General features: G+C 51.8%; 1 protein-coding gene and 1 non-coding gene across 2 annotated transcripts; both read right to left on the minus strand.

The window, feature by feature from the left end:
• Positions 1–5588: 5588 nt before the first annotated feature.
• Positions 5589–8813, minus strand: Rpl18a (ribosomal protein L18a). Its single transcript, XM_046437677.2, has 5 exons — positions 8676–8813; positions 7248–7427; positions 6567–6696; positions 5863–5972; positions 5589–5731 (listed from the first exon to the last, which is right to left on the minus strand). The coding sequence occupies exons 1-5, from the start codon at positions 8691–8693 to the stop codon at positions 5639–5641; spliced, it is 531 nt and encodes a 176-aa protein (XP_046293633.1). The 5' UTR covers positions 8694–8813; the 3' UTR covers positions 5589–5638.
• Positions 6076–6208, minus strand: LOC124088242 (small nucleolar RNA SNORA68). The gene has a single exon (XR_006850309.1). It is a non-coding gene; the product is annotated as a small nucleolar RNA SNORA68 (small nucleolar RNA).
• Positions 8814–17567: the final 8754 nt, after the last annotated feature.

The raw sequence follows: 17567 nt of genomic DNA on the forward strand, positions 1-17567 counted from the left end.
GGGTCAGAGTGGCTCCGCCCCAGACCTGGAGGCGGCCGGACCCGCACCCTTTCGGGTCTGGGGCAAACAAGCTGGGAAAGGCCACGTGGTGTCTGCTGGGGGCGGGGGCGCGGGGTCCTCTCCCAAACTCCACTCCCCCCCCCACCCCACCCCCGCTTCCTTTGGAACTTTTCCCTGACCCCTGCCTGTCCATGCCAGCGGTGGACCAGTAGGGAAACAGACTTAGAGGGGGCCTGCCATTTGCCCAAGGCCACGCAGCCTGCTTCAAGCACTCAAAGTCCCCGGGCGCTCATTGTCCCACAGGTCGAGGTTTCACTTCAGGGTTTTGTGGGCGCCAAAGGGAAAACCGCTGAGCTTCAGCCGCTCGCCCCAACTAGTATCTGGATCTACTGTTTCCCCGGAGTTTCTGGGAAAGGACATCATCAGCCCCTGCCCTCTGGGCACCTGGGCGGGAGGCATTCAGGGCTCAAGTCCTGCGCGGGAGTCCTTGGGGGATTCTTTGCTCTTTCTCTAGGAAGAGCAGCATTCCCTGGGGCTCCCGTTCCCCATCTGTAAACGGGAAAAAATAGCCCACGAGGAATGAATTGAGCCTGGTAACGTCGCCTGGCCGCGGGGTGCTTGGTCCGGTGACCTGGAGTCCATTATCTCCCACTCACTGCCTCCTTCAGCAACCGAGCAGGGAAGTCATCTCGGGCCAAGGGAGGAAAGTGGACGACAGAGGTCATGGGGTGACTGCTGTGGCTGCCAACCTCAGTACCTGAAGACCTGCTGCTACTGAGGAGGCCCTAAATAATCCCTCCAGCTTCACTTGCTCTTTAAAAAAATACATTTGTATTAGTCGTTGATGGACCTTTATTTCTTTATGTAATGTGGCGCTGAGAATCCGGCCCAGTGCCCCACACGTGCTAGCAAGCGCTCGGCCACTGAGCCACCGCCCCAGCCCTTCACTTGCTCTTAATTGACTTAAAAAGCAGCTGGCCATGGAGGCCACACAGCTGGACAGGACATCTCTGGTCCCTCTGGCTTTGCTGCAGATCACACCTCTGATCTGTGGGTCACGATGATAACAGTTGCCTTTAGGGACTGGAAGGTCACTTGCTGCAAACACCAACTCTTCTTTTGGGCCCACGGGAGTGTGGTGGGTGGCTGGAGCCCGTGGGATGCCCGGCCTCCCTGCCTCCACACTGTCTGTGTCTCCTTTAACTTCAGGAGCAGGTGCAAGGCCACTCTGCACGGAGACAGGTGGCTGGTTGGAGTTTTGTCCAAAACTCTCCCATGGGGTCAATGACTGGACTCCGGGGCTCTCTCTGCCCCTCCCGGCCCCCTTTAAGGCTAAGCACACCCACCAGCCACCTCGACCCGAACAGCAGACCAAGAAAGGAGTGACCGGAGGTGAGAGCCAGTTCCTGGAAAACCTGCACCTCTGCCCAGAAGGACAAGAGGACTCCTCCCCTTTCCAGCCGGTCCCTCTCCCTCATTATTCCTGTCCTATGTTCTGTCCGTCCCCTCCCCCCCACCCCGCACAGCCCCTGGGAGAAGCGGTTGTGAGCTCTCTTCTCCTTTCTGTGGCCACTGGACACGCCCTGCTCCCCACACTCATCTCCACGACGTCACCTTTTTTGTGGGCTCGAAGCACCTTGACTACCCAGGAAGGAGGGGGGATCTGGGGGTCTCCACCGTGCCCACCGCTCGGAGGAGGGACACGAGGCTCAGGGTTGGAGGTCTGCTGCCTAGGGTCGTGTAGCCACGGTCCCTAGGAGCTGTCATCTCAGCGCCCTTCCTGGTGGACCTGGGGTCTCTCTGGGTTGAGGTCCTGCTGGGACCCGATTTCCCAGGGGACCTCACTCTGAGAGCTCAGTTCCCTCAGATTACTGTCCTCTTCTCCAGCTTCCGTCGCCCCCTGGTGGCATCCTGTGGCCTGCACATGCCACCTGGCAGGGTCCAGCACCCCCGAGAGGTCCCACCTGCCCCTGGACAGTCTTCTCAGGCCTTCACTCCATGCTGTCACACAGGCAGCTGTTGCCTGCTGGCCTGTCCCTCCACCAGGGTGATCCTGCATGCACCAGGCTTGGGCTGTGAAACTGGTTCATTGAGCACCTACTGTGTGCAGGGCGTGTCAGGCACTGTGACTCAGCAGCACCCAGGAGGGCCTGCCCTTGTGCTGCCTCCTGACGCTGACCCAATCAGCAGTCATTTCAGAAGGTGAGGTGAGAGGTGGAGACAGCCTGGGGGTCCTAGGGGTCCCTCCCGGTGGAGACCTGCAGGGTGCGCCTGCTGGAGGCCTCGGGGAGGGAGCTCCAGGAACAGCACCTGCTGTGGGAAGAAGCAAGCAGGGAGGCCACTGTCCCCCTGGGTTATGGGGACAGTGCTGGGGAGCCACTTGAGTCTGGGGCAAGTGACCATATCCAAGATGGAGCTGCAGGCTGGATTTGGACATGTTCTGGAATCCTGGGGGAAGACTGCAGGGCGGGCGGGGCACTCTCCTGTGGTGGTGGGGACGTGGGGGAAGGAAGGACTAGCAAGATGCACACAGGGTGGGCGGCCCCAAGTCAGGAGCTGGCAGGGACCACGGGCAGCTGCAGATGGTGGGGTGGAGGGGGCTCGGGTGCTGCCTGCCTGCCCCAGGCACCCCAGGGCTCCCTGAAGATGTGGCAGACGCCAAGGGTGACAGCTCGAACTTCTGTGAGGTAGTGATAATCCCCACAGGGTTTGTCTCCAGGATTCTGTCCCTGGGCTTCAGGACGTGGGTCTGGGCTCTCCTGTGCCCCTACTTATCTCACCTGCTCTTGGCATTGCCCTGGCTCAGGAATGGAGGCTCACACCCATCTCCCACGTTCCCCAGCCCTGTCCATGCCTGACACCCAGCACTTTGGCACCCAAGAACAGGGCTCTGGAGAGCCTCAATACCAAGAGGTGAAGGGGTCCCTGGACCTTCCCCATGCTCCTCCTTGGGCCCCAGCCACCCTTCCATGCCCGCCCTGGCCAGCCCCACTCATGGCCATGGGGAAGGCTTCCCTCCTCGCTGGCCACATCTCCAGCCAGCAACCCTAACGCCTGTCAGACTAAAGAGGGTAGAGATGTCCCCAGCAGTCTCTACAATGCCCTGCCTCCTTCAGGCCCTGCTTTAGTTAAGTCCCATCTAACAGGGCAGCCCCCGACCACAGCCTGGTGACTTGACATATTCTAGTTTTGAGGAAGTGGGTAAGGCCCAGGGGTGGGGGCACTCTACGGGGTCAAAGTACCAAAGTTCCTCCTACAGTGTTGCTGGTCTTCCTCATGGTCCAAGAGGATTGCTGGAAGGCTGGCCCTATGCCTACACTCTGACCCAATGGTTATTTCCTGAAAATGGCTCACATCACAGAGCCACCTGATAGGGTGGCATTTAACTAGGGCGATCCTCCTGAGAAAAGACAAGCAGGTTAACTAGGAGTTTCTGTCAGAAAACACGAACATTAACAAAACCCATTAGACAAGTTTTTTTAAGTTTAGCCACATCTCCACTAACATATGCTAAGGAACATCACAGGTGTCCTGCAAAACAGCATCTGGGACTTCCCCAAACAGCCCAGTAGAGCAACGAACCACTGGGGAGGTTGGTAGTTTTAAAAACCAGCAAAAAGTGCTCAGCTTCCTTCACAGAAAGAAAACAAGACAAATTCAAATGTGACTTAGAATAAGGTGACCCACGGTTGGAAGTGGCCTGTTCTTCAGTATTGTTGGGAAGGTAAACTGGTCCATCCGTAGAGAATCTTCAATGTTAAAAAACCCAGGCTGCAGGCCGGGGCTGTGGCTCAGTGGCAGAGCACTTGCCTAGCAAGCGCGAGGCACTGGATTCAATCCTCTGCACCACATAAAAAATAAAGGCATCGTGTCCATCTACAAATATTAAAAACCAAAACAACATCCTTGGCTAGCCAGCCAAACCTGCAACCCCATGGGCTCAGGAGGCCAAGGCAGAAGGACCCCAAGTTCGAGGCCAGTCTGGGCAATGTGGTTAAGACCACAGGACAATTAAAAGGATGTAGCTCAGGGATGGGGTTGTGGCTCAGTAGCAGAGCACTCGCCTAACACACCGGAGGCCCTGGGTTCGATCCTCAGCACCACATAAAATATTGTGTCTAACTTAGCACCCCTGGGCTCAAACCCAGTACCAAAGCTGCGGGATGGGGGTGGAGGAATGGGAAGAAACAGTAGAATGAATGGGACGTAACCTGCCTGTCCATGTGTGAATACACAGCCAGTGTACTCCACACAGTGTACAACCACAGAACGGAGAACTACACCTCATGTATATATGATGTGTCAAAACGCACTCTACTGGGCCAGGGCTGTGGCTCAGTGGTAGAGCGCCTGCCTAGCAGTATGAGGCACTGGGTTCGATCCCCCCGTACCACATAAAAACAAATAAAGGTATTGTGTCCATGTATTATAAAAAACCAAACAAAACCAAAAACCCTCCACTGACATTTAAAAAGAATTAAAACAACCCCCCCAACCCTGTCAACCCTATCCAGCAATTTATTAGCAACAGCACCCCACACGGTAAAGGGACATCCATTTCCCCCAAGACTTGCCTCAGAGCAAAGGTCCTGAGGTGGAGGAGCCAGCTGTTGAACAGGGACAGGGTGACCAATAGGCTTCTGCAGGGTCCCACCCCCAGACCTCTATTTCCTGTGACTCCATGGACACAGCTCAGCAGGCCCAACTCCTGGGCCTCTGCAGGCCCACTGTGGAGAGGAGTGGGGTGCTCTGGACATGCAGATCTAGGGGTTGCCCTCTCAACCTGTGGGTCTCTGGGATATTAAGGTAGGCCCCGTAGCCTGTCCCCAGTGTTCACATGGTGGTCATTTTCCAACTATTGACAAAACAGTAAATGTCATGCTGACCTTCAGATGAAAATACCAGGCTCCAGAAAGCCAGGGCTGCCCAAGGTCACACGCCAGGGGAAGGAGGCTCCTCAAACCAAGTTCTTGGCTGAGCCTCTGCTCCATCTCTGCAGGCTTAGCTTTCTGCTGGTTGGGGGCTCAGCCAGGGTGGCGACCTCCAGGGTGGGATTAACTTGTGCCTGGTATTTTCCAGGCCTGAACTTGTTCCCTGGAGACAAGCACCTATGGGGAGACCTTAATCTCCTTAGGCAAGATTAGCGCTACCTCGCCCAAGAGTGCAGGTCCCCAGGATGGCAAGCAGGTGCCCCCACATGCCTGCAGAGAATCTGGGGAACTGCAAACCCAGTTAGTTCTAAGCCAGGGTCAGCCAAGAGGGTGAAGCCTCAGGAGGTGGCAGGGAATGCTGCCCCACCACCTCAGAGGACTCTGGCCATGGGCAGGAGATAGACAGGGCTGAAGCCTGTGTCTCAAACAGAGTGGGGACACATCCAGGGAACTATGACCTGCAGCTCACAGCCCTGGACTGGCTGAACAAGCAGGAGGGAGTTCAGGGGACTGGGGAGATGTGGGTTGGTTCGTTTGCATTGAGGACTTTAGTACGCAAGGCTCAGCTCAGTTGTCCCCCAGGGAGGTGACCCGGGCTGGATTCCTCTCACTGTTCAGTCTTGAGTTCTGCAGAGCGTGCAAAAGAAAACACAGGTCTGAGCCTAAGAATCAAGTTTATTTGGGTAACGCCTGGGGGGGCCCTGAACCTAGAAGAAGGTGTTGGGCCTCTTGGTGGTGAAGCGTGGCTTGTGCTGGCGACGCAGGACCCGATGGGGCAGCGGGAACTTGATCTTGGAGTCCTGTGGGGAGAAAGTAGTGAGGGGATGGAAGCCTCTTACCTGCATCTTCTGGGGCTCACCCAGGTGTGACAAGCCCCCTGTGCGGGACCCCCTAGGTGCAGCCTGCCCAGCAGGGCCCTTAGGGCACTCACGTGGAACTGCTTGACCGCCGGCCTCCGGCACTTGCTGGCCGCAATCTCCTCCACCTTCATGATCTGGATGGAGTGGGCCCGGGCACGGTGCCGGGCGCCCATGTCTCGGTCTGCACGGGGGGAAGGGGCAGTCAGCCAGGTAGTAGCCTGGGGGCTCCAACTGGGGGGATGACTAGAGGTCACAGGCTCTGGCCCCAGCAGGCCTGGTCAAAGGAGTGTAGAACCTCCAAATTCACTTTGAGGGGCACAGCCACAGCCTCTCAAAGGCGACGAGATCCACTTGCTGTGCGCACCTCTGTTTAAACCACTGCTACGAGAAACAGCAATTCTTGGGTTGAGGTGCAGGTGGGAGGCACGGGGAATGGAGCCAGCCGCCAACAATGGACAGGGCCGGGCCAGTTCTTGGTGGGTCTGGAAAGACGTGGGGAGGACTCTCTAAACCGGGGAGGTTGGGCATGGGTATGATGAAAGATGGCGCATGATCCACACAGCCAGGGGTTCTTCCCTCTGAGCTAAGGTCCACCTGCTACCAGGGTCCAGACAAAAAAGCCCCCTGGGGCCTGAGCCCCTCCGTCCGTCCTGCCCTGGAGTTCTGGTGTGCCCATGTCAATGGCCTGAGCACCTCTCTTTTGCTCTGAGAGTCAGATGGAACTGGAGATGCCTGTACTATTAGCCTGAGGTAGGCGGCGACACCAGCAACTCACAGCACTGGGTGACAGCGCCCGCGGTGGTCAGGTCACGATATTCCCGGTACATATTGTGGGTGCCACTACGGGAGTCATAGCGCAGCCAGATACCAAAGTTCTTCACCCGCAGTGGGGACTTCTCAAACACCTGCCAAGGCAAGGGGTGGTCAGCATGAGGTGCAAACGGCAAGCAGGCCTCCCCCGGGTCCTTAGTCCTGCCTCGGAAAGACAGCCCAACCCCCAGGGCCAGACTCTGAAGCAGCAGTTTCCAAGTCTTGCTCCTCTAGGCACCCTCAGGGGGCATACTAAGTAAGGGAAATACCCCCAAAACCCAGTGCAGAAAGGGTTCAGGCAGGGCTGCCTCCTAGCACATGGACACAGCTGTGGACAGTCCCCAATCTCCAAAGACAAGCAGGCCAAACTAGCCACTGCCTAATGTCCACTACAGTGCACCTGCCCAGTTACAGGACCTCTCCCTACTTCACAGACATGGCCTAAGAGTCTTCACCAAGGAGTCCCGCGATGCCAACTACCCTCCCCCCAGGGTCCCAGGCTATATAACTATGGATCTGCACAGGGAAGCCCATCCCACATCATGGCTCCAGGTCTCTGAAGACTGCTAAGCCTGTAGATATGCCCAGTGCCAGCTGGAAGGCGGAGATCCACTCCAGATAGAGTGCCGTCTCAGACTCTCCATACCTGCCCACAGTAGACAATTTCCCCTGAAGACTTCTTCATCTTCTTTAGCTGAGATACAAAATACCAGAAGCGGGACTTGGCAACAACGTGATTGGGTGCAAAGATTCGCATTCGGTAGAGAGGTGGGGTGTGGCATTTGGGGGTGGGAAGGCAGCGGCCCACCACCTTGTATTCTCGAAGCTGAAAGAAAATAGCAGTAAGGCCAGGCTAGCACCCAGAACCAAGCCTGGCAATAGCCAGATACAGGAAATGGACGCAGGGTTCTCCTAGGACCTCCAGCAGGAATTCAGATGTCGTGGATCATATTCCCACCCCGACCTTCAACCACAAACCGGAGCAGTGAGGATTCTGGGTGCATTTCAAAATTTATGATGCACATTTCAAACCTGCTGTCCCTCCCTTTCTTTTTACAAGTGGGAAAACTGAGACCTAGATTGGCAGCCTCCTTTCTCAAGCTTTCATCCCTAACTGCTCTGTGATCCCTGAGAGTCACTCTGCAGTTTAGCAATCATCCTCTTCTATCCTGGGGTCTTGAGATCCCGGACAACTCAGGAAAGAACCGGGACAAGAACCCGGGGCCCTCTGCAACTGTGGTTCCCTGCAGAACCTTTGTCTACAGGTGTAAAGGTGAGGATGTCTGCCAAGTCCACAAATGGCAACGGCAGCCTTTACTGACATCAATGAAAAACAGCCACAACTTTCCAAGACTCTGCTCCTACTTCCTGCTCTGGGCAGATCCACTGGCCTTGTGACCACCCACCTAGGAAGGGAAAAATGGAGCTGGCCCACAACTGATCCAGGGAGGAAACCGAGGTTGGAGGTCTGTACCTCACCCGTTCTTTTTTCCCAGAGGCAGAGTCTTGCTAAATCGCCCAGGCTGACCTCGAACAGGCGATCCTCCCACCTCAGCCCTCCGAGCAGCTGGGACTGCAGGCGTGCGCCATCGCGCCGGGCTGGCCGTACGTTTTCCCTGGTGCACTACAGTGCCCCGACTCTGCTCGGCACGTGCACAGTCCTAAGACCCGCGCTCCTAGTTTGCGCTCGATGTTTGCCATGTCTCCTCCCAGCCACGCCAGGGCAGAAGCGACTGCTATCCCCTACCAGGTTAACTTCGCAGACGGGCAAACTAATGCTCAGAGACTAGAGGAAAGGCCGCGACACAGCCCCCCACACTGTGCGACGTGTCCCTTCCCCTGGGAAGCGGACTCGGCCTCCCTGGGCCCTTGCGCCGGCCCAGGCCACGCGCAGGCCTCCCCACGCGGCGCCCGCACGGCCGCCATGTTGGCAACACCTCGGGGCGTCGGAGCGCGGCCTAGGAGGACCCAGACAGGAGCACGCACCGCCGACTCGGCCTGCGCCACCGACCCGGGCCCCTGGTGCGGTCCGCACCGCGTTCCGCAACCCCAGGCCACACAGCGCCCATCTTACCGTGCCCGAGGCCTTCATAGCGCTCTCTCTGCGATCGCCGCCACCCACAAAAGGAAGTTGCTTCCTTCGCGCAGCCGCTCACCATGAGTCCACGGCAGGAAGTCCCGCCCTCTAGAAGCTATGCGCTCATTGGCTTCTTGTCTCGGCTCTCAAGGAGGTCCGCTTCCTCATTGGCGTCGAATCCATCCACCAGTCCCAGCCCGGCCACGCCTCACCGCGAGACTACATTTCCCAGGTGCAGCGAGCGTCACCTGTTCCGGGGCCGTGACCCAACGTCGGCACCAGCGGCACTCGAATGGTCTTGTGTGGACTCCAGCGTTCCTTTCCCCACAGAGCCCGGAGGCAGCAGAGCCTACGATGCGCTCGTGGGGATTCTTCCAACCTGGCGCCTCTTCTCCCCGGAAGTGCGTTACGGAGGTCTTGAGTCACGTGCCTAAGAGTTCTCATCTTATATATGGGAATAAAGATGTTTTTCTCCTATAGATGTTCTACACCAACGTTGATGAAGCGCTGAAATGCTAGTTGTTTTTGGAGGCCTGATTCGTGTTTTGTAGTAGCTGGGATTCAAATCCCACCTGTTTGCTCCCGGTTCTCACAGCTCCTGTGGGACCCGAGGATGGTGGTGGAGGACATTGGGACTGATCAAGATTCATCCCTTAGGGATGAGGGTGTATCTCGGTGGTAGAACACCTGCCTAACATGCACGAGGCCCTGGGTATGATCCGCAGCACAGAAGGTGGGGAAAAGACCCCCCCAAATCCAAGATCCAGTCCCCATCCTTGAGGGGTTTCTGGCTTAGCAGTTTGCTCAGGCAGAAAGAAGTCTCTGGCGAAAAGGAAATAACTACAAACAACTTACTGATAACAGGTTATAAAATAAAGCAAAGAAGAAAAAAGAGGAATAAGTACTTATTTTCGAGCGGGGGTGGGGCGCGGGCTCCTAGAGGAGATGACACTTGAGCCCCATGAGCATTTTTCCTTTTTTAAATTAAAATGTAGTAGCAGCTGGAACTGAAGTAGAGCGCTCCCTGTCACCAAAACAAAACAAAAAAGTAAAAATAAAATGAAATAATTAATAAAGGTTTAATTAAGATTCCATACAGTTCATTGAACGTGTACAATCTACTGGATTTAGTGGTGCACACCTGTTGTCCGAGCTATTCAGGAGGCTGAAGCAGGAGGATCACTGGAGCCTAAGGTTTCAAGGCCAGCCTGGGCAGTGTGGAAAGACTTGACTCTTTCTATTGGAAATAAATTGTACAATCCAAGGATTTTTAGTACATTCGAAGATGCACTTTCATATATCTTTCATATATGTACAGTTGTGTAAACATCACATTAGAATATTTTTACCATCCCCAGAAGAAACCCTTTACCAATAGCTTTCACTCCCCATTCCCTCCCCCAACCCTAAGCAAATTTGCCTATTCTGGACATTGCACATAATCCTATAAGATGAGGTCAATTGTGATTGGCTTCCTTTACCTAGCATAATGTTTTTTTTTTTAAATATTTTTTAGTTGTTGATGGACCTTTATTTTATTCATCTGTATGTGGTGCTGAGAATCTAACCCAGTGCACCACACGTGCTAGGCAAACGTGCTACCGCTCAGCCCCAGCCCCAGCCCCAGCATAATGTTTTTAAGGTACATTCATGTTGGAGCATGGCTCAATACTTCATTTTTTGAAACCTATTTGTTCTTTTTAATTATACATTACTGTTGAGTGTATTTTGACATATCATGCATATGTGGAGTGTAACTTCCCATTCTTGTGGTTGTACATGATACAGAGATACACTGGTCGTGTATTCATATGTGAACATAGAAAAGTTATGTCTGATTCATTCTACACTAAAGTTATGTCTGATTCATTCATACACTACTATTTGTAGTATGAAACTACAAATGGAATCGATGGGTTCTATGGTAGCTCTGTTTCCTATTGCCATCTACCCTCCTTAATTAAAAAAAAATATTTTTGGTTATAAATAGATGTGATACCTTTATTTAATTAATTTATCTATTTTGGGGTACCAGGGATGGAACTCAGGGGCACTCATCCCTAGCTGAGCCACATCCCTAGCTCTGTTTTATCTTTTATTTAAAGACAAGATCTCACTGAGTTGCTTGGAGCCTTGCTAAGTTGCTGAGGCTGGCTTTGAACTCGCCTCCTGCGGTGCTGAGAATTGAACCCAGTGCCTCACACATGCTAGACAAGCGCTCTGCCACTAATATTACTAAAAATAATAGATTGTACGAATACATTATGTTTTGTTTATCTGCTCAACAGTTGGGCAATTTGTTTTTTTTCCCCTTTTGGCTACTGTGAATAAAGCTGTCAGAACATTTGCATACAACTCTTTGTGTCAACCTGTACCTTCAATTTCTTGTGTGTGTAACTACAAATGGAATCGACGGGTCCTATCGTGGCTCTGTTTAACCTTTGATGACTGCTAGGTTCTTCTTCAAAACACCTGCATCAGGGCTGGGGCAGAGCCCCTGCCTCGCATGTGTGAAGCACTGGGTTCCATCCTCAGCACCACATAAAAAAATAAATAAATAAAGATACTGTGTCCATCTACAACTAAAAAATTGCCTGCATCATTTTATATTCCGACTATCAACACAGAAGGGTTCTGACTTCTCCACATCCTTTACAATGCTTTTTATTATTTTTCTCTCTTATTGTAGCCATCATAGATGTGTGAAATAGTATCTCATTGTGGTTTGGATTTTCATTTCCCTGGTGGCTAATAATGTTGAACTAATTTATTTATTTCCTTTTTAAAATTTTTACGGTGCTGGGGATGGAAGCCAGGGCCCTTGGGCATGCTAGGCAAGCTTTCTACCACTGACATGCAACCCCAGCAAATATTTATTTTATTAATTTATTGCAGAACATCTATCCATTTGGCCATTTCTATATCTTCTTTGGAGACATCTCTATGGAAATGCTTTACCCAATTTTAAATCGAGTTGTCTTGTTCCTGTTGAGTTGGAAGAGTTCTTTATTCTATAGATACAAGGTTCTTATCACACATGTGTCTTGTAAGGTTTTTCCCTCCTGTGGGTTGTCTTGTCACTTCCTTGATGGGGTTGCTCTGAGATGTTAAAAGATTCAATTTGCACTAAGTCCAGTTTATCTTTCTTTTTCCCCTTTGGCTTCTTGCGCTCTTGGACACATCTAAGAAACTATTGTGGAATCCAGGAGCATGATAGATATGCCCAGGCTCTCCTTAGAAGAATTTGTAGTGGCAGCCCCTATCACTACCTCTTCCCGGGTTAGGACCCACTTTTCCTGGCCAACATCAGGCGAAAGGCAACTCGGTTCTAAAGGCGCTGCCGCCAACGTCCACCAGGTGGCAAAAGAGCCCTTCTTTCGTTGTGCGCAGCGAGGCCGAGAAGCCAGACCGCGGTGGGCGCGTGCTCCCGGTCCTCTGGCGCCTCGCCCCGCTGGGCAGGTTTCTCCACCCGTAAGATGAGGCCAACACCAGTGCCCAGCCCGCAGGGTTACTGAGAAATTCAAGTGGCCGCCGGATTATTCCTCCTGGGAAGGCGGGGACCCCCGCCCCGCCCCTGGGCTTAAACCTGCGCCTGAGCTGCTGCAAGGGGACCGGATGACAGAAAGAGATCCTGCCAACCCGACGACCGAGTCTCAGGTTGCAAAGGGATCCTGGGAGCTGGGGAGAGAACCGGGAAGGGAATTAGGGCAGGGGCGGGAGGGGGTGGGGGGGAGGCCCGGGGAGGATCCTGAGCCTCAGCCTTGGCCCTCCGCCTTGTGCTTTTATGCGCGAAGCCTGGGTCGCAGTGACCCGGGAGAGGAAGGAGGCTGCGTGGGCGTGGGTGCTCGGGGTGGGGTCCTGGCCTCCGCCCATTTACTTATAAGTTTTATTTGCTTGTTCCCCACTCCCCTCTCGGACCTGCGGGGGCCCCTACCTTCCCACCACACACCCTCTGACCCCCCAAGAGCCTCTCCCCAAGATCTGTCCTCAGGAATCTAGGCCTGGCAAGTTGGTCCGGACACCTGCTGAGTGACCTACCCACCACCCGCTGTGCGTCCTGGCTGCCTCTGTCACCACGGCTCACCCAGGTGTGGTGAGTTCCTGGTTGGCAAGGCGGTGGCCAAACACCCTGTCCCCCTGTCTTTCTTCTCCACAGGACCTTGAAGGCACCCATTTATTAATCCAGGGTACAGGGCCACACCTCAGCTTGGATCGTGGCAGGGTGGCCCAGTGGGTCTGTCCCCTTCCTACTCACTGCAGACTCAGGAGTCGCACCTGTGCCCAGTCAGCTCGGCGCAGGATTCTGCTCCTGGGACCGTGAGTTCAAAGCCAGCCTCAGCAACTTAGCGAGGCCCTAAGCAACTCAGCCAGACCCTGTCTCTAAGTAAAATACAAAAAGGGCTGGGGAGGTGGCTCAGGGGTCAAGTGCCCCTGGGTTCAGTCCCTGGTACCAAAAATAAATAAATAAATTTAAAAAATCTGCTTCTGGCTCTTGACCCTTGATCTCCAAAATGTCCCCTGAACCCCAGGTGCCTCTTGACCCTGATTGTCACCTCTCCTGCTCCTCACCTGCCCAAGGCTCCTTCTCTGAATCCCTTCCTTCCTTCCCTGCTCTGACCAGGCCCTGAACTGGCCCTGAGGACTCAGCTGGAGCCTGGACAAACTAAAGCCCCAGGCCCTTGGCTGGGGTGGAGCTGGGGGGGTACAGCTTGCCTAAGGGAGGCCCTGATTTTACCCCCAGTCCCCCTCAAAAAAGAACCAAAAACAAAAACAAAAGAAAAACACACACACACAAAACCTCCCAGTCCTAGAGGGGGCCAGGGACAATGATGGGGGTAATAGACAAAAGCCAAAACAAATGAGTAAAATACACCCCTGGCAGAGTGGGCCGCATGCCAGGCAGAAAGTAAAGGGAGGAGGGAGGGGTGCCGGGCCCCATGTGGCTCTTCCCCAGGCCCCTTGACCCTGTCACTTGCTTCAGGGCCATGGGTATGAGTGAGTCTCTGAGATTGTTGTGATGTCAAATGAAAGGCTACTTGGAAAGAGCCGCAGTTGGCACCTGGGGAACTGCGGACACTTGATCTGTTTGCCATTCCCATTGTTAAACTGATTGTTTTGCTTCCTGGCCAAGCTCAAGGTGACGGTTTCAATAACTCTCATTTTCTTCCGTTCCATTCAGTTGATTGTCTCTCTTTTAATCAAACAACTTCCCTTTAAACACGATTATCATGAAATGCGCTTACAAACAAGAAAGGTCAACACTATGAAATGTCTCCCTCCTTCGCCCTTCATGGCTTCTGGGTCCCCTCCCAAGCTGACAAATAAATTGTGTTCCCTTCCGGAGACAGTCTGGGCAGATCCAAAGAGGTCTTTGTTGCCAGCCTCATCTCATTTAAAGTTTCTGACCAAGGAAGTCTGCACCTTCCTCTTCAAAGTACAGTGAACATCTTTCCATATCATATTATCTTTTTTCTTTCTTTTTTTTTCTTTTTTTCTTTGTACTGGGGATTCAACCCAGAGGTGCTTAACCACTGAGCTACATCCAGTGGGGACCACGGGTGCATGTCTGTCATCTCAGTGACTCGGGAGGCTAAGGCAGGAGGATTGCAAGTTTTGATTCCAGCCTCAGAAACTTACTGAGTCCATTTTTCAAAATAGAAGATAAAAAGGGCTGGGGATGTAAGTCAGTGGTCGAATGCCCCTGGGTTCAATCCCTAGTACCAATATATAAATAAATGGGAAATGCCAGAAATAAACAAATTACAAACTTTAAATGGTGCACTCTTTTGCATAGTATGATGAAATCTCTTGCCACCCTTCTCCATCCCACCAGGAACAGGAAGTATCCCTTTTTCCAGTGTATCCACACTGTATCCCCTACCTACCTGTTAGTTACATAGTAGCTGTGTCAATTATCAGATCAACTGTTGAAATGTGTCAGTGCTTTTGATCAAGTAACCCTAAGGAGTAGCCTATTGCTACTTCACATTGCATATGTCACCCACCTCACTTCGTCTCAGATTATCACAAAAAGGGTGAGTACAGTACAATAAGATATTTGAGCTGGGCTTGGTGGCCCACACCTGTAATACCAGTGAGTGGGGAGGCTGAGGCAGGAGGATTACAAATCAAGGTCAGCCTCAGCAACTCAGCAAGACCCTATCTCAAAAAAAAAAAAAGGGCTAAAAATGTAGCTAAGGGGTAAAGCACCCCAGGAGTCAATCCCTGGAATAGGGAGGGGGGACCCAAAACATGTATAGGGAAAGACCCAGCATGTATGGAGTTTGGTATTATCCAGTTTTCAGGCACCCACTGGGGTTTTAGAACATATCCTCCATGGTGAAGGAAGTACTCCTATATTCCACAGTAAGACTGGCCTTAGCTTTGTCAGAAAATCCCCTTTTAGCTAGGCATTTAGATTGTTTCCAACTGGTTGTTGTTATAGAGAGATACATTCCTGGAAGTCCCAGTTCCTGGAAGGAGCGCAGCTGGGTTCCAAGGCCCGGGCTTTTGCTAAGTCTTCCTTTCCTTCCCCCCCCCCCCTTCTTTTTCTTTTCTTTTCACCAGGGATGGAACCCAGGGCCTCACACAAACCAGGCAACCCTCCAACCCCCCCAGAGCCATTTTTTCTTCCTGCTCCTCCCTGATCCCATCCCCAGGGCTGGGTCATTGACACTCCCAAGAGCTGGGGATGAGGATTCCCATCTGCACACCTTTGCCAATATGCGGAGTTCTCACCTTTTTCATCTGTGTTAGTCCAACAGGTGGGAGACGGGTTCATGTGATTGCTCTCCTGCTCCCTTGGCCATTTTTCAAATTACTGAGGTATATTCTGAGTATTAAATTACATGGTTTTAAAACACATCACTGAGCCAGGAGCGGTGGTGCACGTCTGTAATCCCAGCGACTCGGGAGGCTGAGGCAGGAGGATCACGAGTTCAAAGCCAGCCTCAGCGATGGCCAGGTGCTAAGCGACTCAGTGAGACCCTGTCTCCAACTAAAATACAAACTAGGGGCTGGAGTTGTGGCTTGGTGGTAGAGTACTTTCCTAGCATGTGTGAGGTACTGGGTTCAATCCTCAGCACCACATATAAATAAATGAATAAAATAAATGTCCACCAACATCTAAAAAAAAAAAAAACTTAAAAAAATACAAAATAGGACTGGGGATGTGGCTCAGTGGTCCAGTGCCCCTGAGTTCAATCCTGAGTACCGCCCCCCAAAAAATACCACTGAGATGTAATTGGAGTACAAAAGTCATGTATTTAGGATGCACTGTGAACACAGTTTCGACAAGTATGTGAACCCATGAAACCATTGCCAAGGTCAAGGTCCTGACCGTCATCATCCCCAGCAGTTTCCTTGGCCCTTTGCTGTGATTCTTCCCTCCTCCTCCATCCTTACACAGCTCTGATCCACCTTTGGTCACTATAGAGTCATGTGTGTGTTCCAGAATTTTATATAGTGTCTTTCTTTCTTCCTTTCTTTCTGCTGGGGATGGCACCCAGGTATCACACATGCCGGGCAAGCCCCCTACTGCTGAGCTACATCCCCTGACCATTTAATATTTAAATTTTGAGAGAGGGTCTTGCTAAGTTACTGAGGCTGGCCTTGAACTTGTGATCCTCCTGTCTCAGCCTCCAGAGTTGCTGGGCAACTCACAGGAATGTACCATTGCTCCCACAGACTCTGAGAATTATTTTGAGATGAGTCATCTTAACAATATGGAGACTTCCAAACCATGAACATGGTATACCTTTCCATTTATTCAGGTCCGCATGAATTTTATATTTTTTTTTATTTTTTTGAGAATTTTTTAATATTTATTTTTCAGTTCTTGGCGGACACAACATCTTTGTTTGTATGTGGTGCTGAGGATCGAACCCGGGCCGCACGCATGCCAGGCGAGCATGCTACCGCTTGAGCCACATCCCCAGCCCCTGCATGAATTTATCTTAGTAATATTTTGTAGTTTTTAGTGTTGAGGTCTTTTGTTAAATTTTCCCTAACTATCTGTCTTAGTCTGTTTGGGTTATAACAAAGTACCATGAACTATGTAGGTCATAAGCGATAGAAATTCATTTCTCTGTTTTGAGTCCTATGAAGTTCAAGATCAAGGTGCCAGCAGATTTTGAGGCTGCTGAGGGCCTGCTTTCTCATAGCTGGTGCCTTCTCTCTGTGTCTTCACCTGGTATAAGGGGCAAGGCCTTTCTCTGGAGCTTCCTTTTTAGGGACACCAATTCTATCTATCTTCTCTTATGACCTAATCATCTCCTAAAAGTTTCTGCCTCCCAATACTATCCGTTTGAAGGTTAGGAGTTCAACACATTAACTCCCTTCTCCTCCGCAGAGCTAGAGATGAGATGCAGGGCTTTGTGCATGCTAAGTAAGTCTTGTATCACTGAGCTATGTTCCCAGCCATCAGCACATGAATTTTTGGAGAGACACAAACATTCAGACTGGAGTGATATTTTACTTCCTTTTACATATCCTATTACAAATGGGCCTTTAAAAAAATTCCCCTCCCAATTGTTTTCTGCTAGAATATAAAAATTTAATTTTATTTCATATTGAATTCAATTGCTTTTGGGGGGGGCTACTGTAGATTGAACTGAGGGGCACTCCACTACTGAGCCATATCCTCAGCCTTATTTTGTAGTTTTTAATTTAGAAACAAGGTCTCACTGAATTGCTTAGTACCTTGTTTTTGCTGAGGCTGGTTTTGAACTCATGATCCTCCTGCCTCAGCCTCCCGAGCCACTGGGATTACAGGTGTGTGACACTGCATCAGGCTCAAGTGCTTTTTAACCAATGCATTTGCTAAATTCATTCATTACTTTTAGTATTTCTCTTTTTTTAATATATATATTTTTAGTTGTCAGTGGACAC

This window comes from Marmota monax, unplaced genomic scaffold, assembly GCF_021218885.2.
Source record: "Marmota monax isolate L192 unplaced genomic scaffold, Marmota_monax_Labrador192_F-V1.1 WCK01_AAM20220418_F8-fsc00021, whole genome shotgun sequence".
Taxonomy (NCBI): domain Eukaryota; kingdom Metazoa; phylum Chordata; class Mammalia; order Rodentia; family Sciuridae; genus Marmota; species Marmota monax.

Excerpts from the sequence above, each read along its gene's own strand:
- Rpl18a (XM_046437677.2), bottom strand. Across the intron at positions 6,697-7,247 it reads AAATTGTCTACTGTGGGCAG|GTGTTTGAGAAGTCCCCACT; the intron begins GTATGGAGAGTC and ends TTGCCTTGGCAG. Across the intron at positions 5,732-5,862 it reads CGGCGGTCAAGCAGTTCCAC|GACTCCAAGATCAAGTTCCC; the intron begins GTGAGTGCCCTA and ends TTCTCCCCACAG.